Raw genomic sequence first — 7,801 nt, 5'->3', positions numbered from 1 at the left:
CCTCTTATATATGTTGAGTACAAAACCCAGCTAATCGCATTGTACTGTTCTACCAGATTTTCTCATTAGCTAAATCTTAACCCGCAGAGAAAACAGCCAAACACTCTCTTCAAAAAAGTAGCAGAGGAAAACTAAAACATTATAACCTGTAATCTGTTCAAGTACATTAATTTAAAACCACAACAAATCTTAATGGTTGAAACCCTTTTAGAAATGTGTCTGAACGCTGCCAGGACGATGACATTGAGGCAATTATGAGCCGGGATCAACAGATGTTGATGGTTACTAGGGGAACACTGAGGACGCAGCTGAGAAGATGGCGAGTATCCCTGTTCTATCTGAGATGACAGACTCTGGGCCATTAAGCCAATAGATCTGTCAGCATACAGTACAGAGCCCACGTCCATGTAGATCGTGTTTCGACGAGGCCGACACAGGAGCAACTGAAAACCCTGTAGAACTACTACCATGAAATGGGTCCATAACAACCCTGAATGCTGATTGGTATATGAGCCCTGAAAGTCATGGGGTATGAGACCGTATACCGGAAACATTACAAAACATTTCTCTTCACGTTTCTAACATTCAACAATTAGGTAATTTTGTTGGTAACCAGTTTTTCATAGAAATAAGTCATCTCTGGAGTTAATGAAAATCTGCCAATATACCATGGCTTCGCACTGTGTCCAGGCACTCTGTAATGTGTCGTGCATAAGAACATGACACATTGTGCATGCGTTAATTGGCCATAACACACCCTATTGTGCATACTATATTTACATCACTGCAAATACAGAACATCTGGCAAATGAAAGATTACCATTGGATTCATTAAATTGATTAAGAGAACACTCAGATGGCAGATGGCAGTGGCAGGGCAGTCACATGACAGGGCAGTCACATGGCAGGGCAGTAACATGGCAGGACAGTCATATGATGAGGCAGTAACATGACGGGGCAGTCACATGACAGGGCAGTCACAATACAGGACAGTCACAAGACAGGGAATTAACATAACAGGGCAGTAACCGGGCAGGGAAGTCACAAGACAGGGCAGTAACATGACAGGGCAGTCACATGGAAGGGCAGTAACATGACAGGGCAGTCACATGGCAGGGCATTAACATGGCAGGCATTAACATGACAGGGCAGTAATATGGCAGGGTATTAACATGACAGGGCAGTAATATGGCAGGGCAGTAACATGACAGGGCAGTAATATGGCAGGGCAGTAACATGACAGGGCAGTCACACGGCAGAGCATTAACATGACAGGGCAGTCACATGGCAGGGCTGTAACATGACGGCAGAAACACGACAGCGCAGTCGCATGAAAAGGCAATCACATCATGGGGCAGTAACATGACAGGGCAGTAACATGGCAGGGCAGTCACCTGACAGGGCAGTAACATGATGGGGCATTATCATGGCAGGGCAGTAACATGATGGGCAGTAACATGACAGGGCAGTAACTTGACGGGGCAGTAACAAGACATGGCAGGGCTGTAAAATGGCGGGGCAGTAACATGACAGGCAGTAACATGACGGGGCAGTAACTTGACGGGGCAGTAACATGAGGGGGCAGTAACTTGACAAGGCAGTAACATGACGGGGCAGTAACATGATGAGGCAGTCACATGACAGGGCAGTAACAAGACATGGCAGGGCTGTAACATGGCGGGGCAGTAACATGACGGGGCAGTAACATGACGGGGAAGTAACATGACGGGCAGTAACATGACGGGGCAATAACATGACGGGGCAATAACATGACGGGCAGTAACATGACAGGGTAGTAACATGACGGGGCATTAACATGACAGGGCAGTAACCTGGCAGGGCAGTCACATGACAGGGTAGTAACATGACAGGGCAGTCACATCACAAGGCAATAACATGACGGGGCAGTCACATCACAAGGCAATAACATGACGGGCAGTCACATCACAAGGCAATAACATGACGGGGCAGTCACATCACAAGGCAATAACATGACGGGCAGTCACATCACAAGGCATAGGTGGGAGCAGCACCAATGAAATAAGTAAATGGTGTATAAAGAGTGTATGTCAATTCTCATTCCTGAAAGTCCAAAGAATTTCCTCCTCAGAATGAATTCCGTAAAGCCAGAATAAATCTGTCATTGGTGCGTTAATAAGTCCAGTTGAACTTTAACGCATTGCAACTCTGATTTTGAATCTTTGTAAAATAATGAAAAGCTAAGTGCCTTCCACAAACACAGACTATCATGGCATTTCTTCAGGCATATTATGGACCGAAGTGATTAGGGAACTTAAAATGCAAAGGCATCCCCTGAAACTGAAAGCATTTACAATCCCATTAAAAATTGAATTGTGTCTCTAGGCCAACTGTAAATTTGAAATGCCTATCTTCCCTGAAACAGTTCTCATGCATTTTCCTCTTCTGCTATACCTCTTTTCTCGGTCTTGTTGAATCCATTCAAGGCCATGATAGATTTGCCCACAAACTTTGAGAGAAATAACACTTTCATACATATAAATCACAGCATTAGGCATAAAATGTTATCGTTGCCTGGTGGAGCCCATGCAGTGCCGGTATCTCCCAAGTCAGAAAGTCTTGTCTGCTCTTCTATGGACTAACGTCTCGCAGCCTATGGCACGGTTCCAGTGTTTGAATTATATGCAAACTGAGAACTAAAGTCGAGTTGAGGAAAAATATTTGATTGGTTGAGTGAACTGGTCATGTCATGGAAAGGTTAAAATGTTCTCTCATTTGTTTATAAAATGTAAACACACAAGAATGTTGGATGTCAGTGTTTTTCAGTGCCATGAGATTGGTGGAATTCACCAAGTTACTACAAGAACAGGCAGTTGTTATTATATTGTATAAGATGTAAACACTCATACAATGAGTTACACATTGTGACAGACCGATGGACAGACGGACACACACACATGCACGCACGCGCACCCACACATACTGCACAACCTGACCAGTACTTTCCGTGTCCCATTTTTCCTCCTCAGTGTCCAGGGTAGATTAATACCCCCTGTCCATTCACACTGTAACACAGAACCCTTGTGAACACTTATTTGAATCAACCTCTCAAAAAGATATACTCTGAGGGACATTACAAGAACAATAATTATTAAGACCTCAACACACTTCATTATCAAACCAATGGTATTGTAATAAACGTACAACAACACACAAACACACACACACACACACACACACACACACCACGGGAAAGCAAACAAAGTTGCAGATGATAAAAGCCAGTGTATAAAACTTGACTCTAAGGAGTCAATCTTTTTATTTTGATGCTTTAGCTCTATGCACGTATTGAAAACAGGCTTAGAGAGGTCTTTCACACTGCCTATTTTTAATTCTAAAGCGGGGGATTGGTCACACTTCGTCTCATTAGCATGGGGAGCTGTATAAACCTCCCCGACACTGCAGGATTTGGAGTTCTGTGTGGAAGGCGGGCGGCAACGAGCGCGCCTGCTTGACTGGCTGCTGCGCGCGATGAACATCTGACTTTCAGCACAGTTCGGAGAAGCTGATGTCACTCTAGACGGAAGGAATTTTCACCGAGTGAATTCATCTAATCGTTGAGTGAAAGTGAAGAGGCTCTTAAACAAAGTAACTAACCCATTGTGGCTTTAAAAATGATGCGTGGCATTTTTACGGTTTGGCATCGGTGGATTTTTGGATTGTCAATAGCACAAATGTTATTTGTCTCAGTGACTGAGTGTGAGGGAAATACTCTAAAATACCAGACCAACGAGGAGGGAAATCCCGGAACAGTGATCGGAAATCTGGCCAAGGACATGTCCTTGAGTCCCTCTTTTAGCTCCAAGACTAATTTCAGAATGATGAAACAATTCAACAATTCTTTTATCAGGGTGAGAGAAAGCGACGGGGAGCTTATTGTCGGGGAGAGAATTGACCGAGAGAGAATCTGCAGGCACACTTTACAGTGTCTAATCACTTTTGATGTTGTCAGTTTTTCAAAGGAGAAGTACAAATTGATCCATGTCGAAGTGGAGGTAAAGGACATTAATGATAACTCCCCGGAGTTTCCAAACAAGGAATCTACAGTAGAGATCTCTGAAAATGCCGATGTTGGGTTTCGTGTTCCTTTGGACCCAGCCGAGGACGCAGACGTCGGATCAAACTACATTCAAAACTATCAGATTTCTGTCAACGGTCATTTTTCTATTGATGTGCTTTTGAGAGCGGATGGGGTTAAATATGCGGAGTTGGTGCTAATGAAAGAGCTCGACAGGGAGACTCAGGCATCCTATCTGGTTGAGCTCATTGCCATAGATGGAGGAAACCCATTTCGGTCGGGTTCTACGAAAATAACAATAAAAGTTACAGACTTTAACGACAATCGCCCTGTTTTTGACCAGAATAATTTCTCAGTCACTTTGCCCGAAGATGCACCGGTTGGATTCGTTTTATTGGACCTAAATGCAGTTGATCCGGATGAGGGATTAAATGGAGAGGTGGTCTATGGTTTTGGAAAACAGGTTTCTGCAGAGATCCGAGAACTTTTCGAAGTGGACAGTAAAACCGGGCGCATTACGCTCAAGAACCAAGTGGATTTTGAGACAAAAAAAACATACGAGTTAGACGTGCAGGCGTCTGATCTGGGAGCTAACCCTACCCCCGCCGTATGTAAAATAATAATTCAGGTCAAAGACGTTAATGACAATGCCCCAGAAATCAGTATAACGCCAATGACCTCCATCTCAACGGGCATCGCATATATCAGCGAGACAGCTGACAAGGACAGCCTAGTGGCGCTGATCAGCACCTCGGACAGAGACTCGGGCGTCAACAGCCAGGTTCGGTGTACCTTATACGGTCACGACCATTTCAAACTCCAGCAGGCTTACGAGGACAGTTACATGATCGTCACCGCGGCTGCCCTGGACCGGGAAAAGATAAGCGAGTACAATTTAACCGTGATGGCCGAAGATTTCGGGTCACCTCCGTTGAGAAAAATCACACAATACACCATCCGGCTAAGCGACGAAAATGACAACGCCCCGCACTTCACTAAGCCCGTCTACGAAGTTTCCGTAGTTGAAAACAATGCACCGGGGGCCTATATAACCACAGTTGAGGCCAGAGATGAAGACTTGGGGACTAATGGCAAAATCACATACAAACTCTTAGACAGTATTTTAATGGGCTCTCCCGTCAACACCTTTGTATCTCTTAACGCAATCTCAGGGTCAATATATGCCCTGAGAAGTTTCAACTACGAGGTCATGAAACAGCTCGAGCTGCGCGTGCAGGCTAGCGACGGGGGTTCGCCCCAGCTCCAGGGCACCGCCGTCATTAACCTGAACATCGTGGACCAGAACGACAACGCTCCGTCCATTGTGGAGCCCGTCCTCAACAAGGGTTCCGCTGAGGTCTTCCTGCCCAGGGACGCACCGGCAGGCTATGTCGTGACCCAGATAAGGGCCACCGACGCCGACGAAGGCGCAAACGCGCAGCTGTCCTACAAAATCACAGAGTGGGGGCACCTGGGTTTCTCCATCAACAAGGTCACCGGGACGCTACGCGTGAGCCGTCAGCTGACCTACGACCTGTCGGACACCCTGCGGGTCGTCGTGGCCGTCAGTGACAACGGGACGCCCTCGCTGACCTCCACGGCCACGGTGCACTTCAACCTGATCGAGGGCACGCCCCCCAGCGTGCCCGCCGTGGTCCAGAACTACAGCGAGGAGGCCTTTGAATGGGACATGTCCATTGCGATCATCATCGTCTTGGCCGGGAGCTGCTCACTCCTCCTTCTGGCCATAATCCTGATCACCACCTCCTGCAGCCGGCGCAAGCGGGAGAAAGGAGAGGCGGCGTGCGGCGAGAGAGACGACGCACCGCGCGTGGAGAGTGGAGGCGGCGGCCATATTGATCCGTTGATCGCCAACCACAAAAGCAACGTGTTCGACGTGCATCCTTTTCCCGAGAAAGCCCCACTGGCCCCTGGCAATGCAGTGAAAATGCCCCCCCCAGACTGCAGGGGGGCAGAGAAAGAGTGTGTCTTTCAAAACCGGATAATGGAGGCGAAATTGGAGGTCAGTATCAAGTGAGTCACTGCATGGACCAGCAGCCAGTTGTTTTGCTGCTGTTGTTGTGTGTGTGTGTGTGTCCCGTGACAACCGATGTGTGTTGTGTTGGCTTCGTCACAGGGTTACTCAACATTGCCTGGCTACAGGAAAGACACCCTTCGGCCCATAACCATACGGAAGGGCAACTCATTCACCACCATCTCGGCTCGCGACCCCCAGTTCAGCGGGAAGGACAGTGGCAAAGGGGACAGCGACTTCAACGACAGTGACTCCGACGTCAGCGGGGACGGCCACAAAAAAGAGTCCCCGCCGTTAAACAGTAAGGCCGAGCATATCAATCCCTGCCTGTTAATGTGATTCCCGAGCGCACTTATATGTCACAACGATGACACGCCATTAAAAAGTCCCCGGAAGGCATCATTCCCCCTGTGATCCCCCCCTCCCACCCCCCCCGGGCTTTTTATTGTCAGACATTAAACCATAATAGTGTGTCATAAAAGTAAGGCTGTAGTCCCCCGGCCCCCCCCCCCCCCCCCGACGCGTGTGGCGTGTGTCGCCAAGGTCTAACAGCTCTGCCGTCGTGCGTTTTCCACAGGTCTCTGGGCCTGCACCAGTGAGTGTAAGGTCCTGGGCCATTCGGACCGATGCTGGAGTCCCTCGGCCACCAGACCCAACACCAGCCTCTCCAACGGGGCCCACCTCACGACGTTCTCCAAAACCGCCTCCCTGCCACGAAACACCCTTCAGAGGGACGCCTACTACCAACAGGCCCACCTGCCCAAAACCAACGGTCTGCAGAGCGTCTATGAGAAAGTCCAGCACCAGGAATTTGATTATATTCTGGTTTGTCCACCAACACCAGCAAGGATACTAGAGACGGATGAGGTATCCCTTCCGGAGTATGGACACTCCTAATCAATCTAGATCAAAGAACTATAATCATCCAAAATCACCTAATGAGAATTATGCATATTTACATATTGTATAGCCTCTTGTTTCAATGTAAGTGTTGCGGTCGGTGTTTTCTCTGTGATCGTCTTCAGTCTCCTTATATACTGTAAGACTGTTTATTTATATGTGTAATATGCAACATTTTGTACATTAAGAATATATTTTTCATAATGATTCAGTGTAAACAACAATTTTATTATGAACTTTGAAGAGCATGTTTGAACTTTTAATATTTCAGGGGCATGTCCATGTGACCTTCAGTTTGAAAGGGCCCTTTGTCAAGTGAGAAACAATCAATATCAAATATGACCATGTTTTTAGTAGATTTTGTCACTACATTGCACAAATAAAAATAAACCACTTTTTTTCTGTATGTGAATCTTAGGCGTGGTTTCACACTTTCGTTTTGATTCAGTGAGTTTCCCTAGCCTAGGCTAAGGACAACGGGACATGTATTCCTGACTGCCAAATTAGTAAAACAGTGGTGATTATCTAGGTTACAGCTAAATGCTACGGCTTAACTTCATCCCAATTAGGAGGACGTGAGTTCAACAAAGGTAACCATGTGAAGAGCTAAACAGCCAACATGACGGTAGCTGCATAGCATTATTTCATATCTCAGAGGAATTGTGTAGACTGAGGTATGCTCAGCAGAAAATATTTATAAAGCACACAAAATAACCTCAGTTAGCCAGACAATTGCTTGCTCAAATGCAAACCTCAAGGGCTAATACCCTCAAAAACGAACGAACAGCAAAGGATCGCAACTCAAACAG

General features: G+C 46.8%; 1 protein-coding gene across 1 annotated transcript; it reads left to right on the top strand.

Moving 5' to 3' along the window:
* The first annotated feature begins 3,465 nt into the window (after nt 1-3,465).
* si:ch211-199f5.1 (protocadherin-8) lies at nt 3,466-7,377 on the top strand. Its single transcript, XM_010884502.3, has 3 exons — nt 3,466-6,080; nt 6,195-6,393; nt 6,670-7,377. Exons 1-3 carry the CDS (start codon nt 3,654-3,656, stop codon nt 6,987-6,989), a joined length of 2,946 nt encoding a protein of 981 aa, XP_010882804.1. The 5' UTR covers nt 3,466-3,653; the 3' UTR covers nt 6,990-7,377.
* Nucleotides 7,378-7,801: the final 424 nt, after the last annotated feature.

This window comes from Esox lucius, chromosome 20 (assembly GCF_011004845.1).
Source record: "Esox lucius isolate fEsoLuc1 chromosome 20, fEsoLuc1.pri, whole genome shotgun sequence".
NCBI classification, from domain to species: Eukaryota; Metazoa; Chordata; class Actinopteri; order Esociformes; family Esocidae; genus Esox; species Esox lucius.
Note: the sequence above shows the minus strand (reverse complement) of the source record. Positions and strands in the feature narration are given on the sequence as shown.

Bases quoted from the DNA above. Each gene is read 5' to 3' on its own strand.
- si:ch211-199f5.1 (XM_010884502.3), top strand. From the start codon at position 3,654: ATGATGCGTGGCATTTTTACGGTTTGGCATCGGTGGATTTTTGGATTG. The intron at 6,081-6,194 runs GTCAGTATCAAG...GCTTCGTCACAG, and splicing joins TAATGGAGGCGAAATTGGAG to GGTTACTCAACATTGCCTGG. The intron at 6,394-6,669 runs GTAAGGCCGAGC...CGTTTTCCACAG, and splicing joins AGAGTCCCCGCCGTTAAACA to GTCTCTGGGCCTGCACCAGT.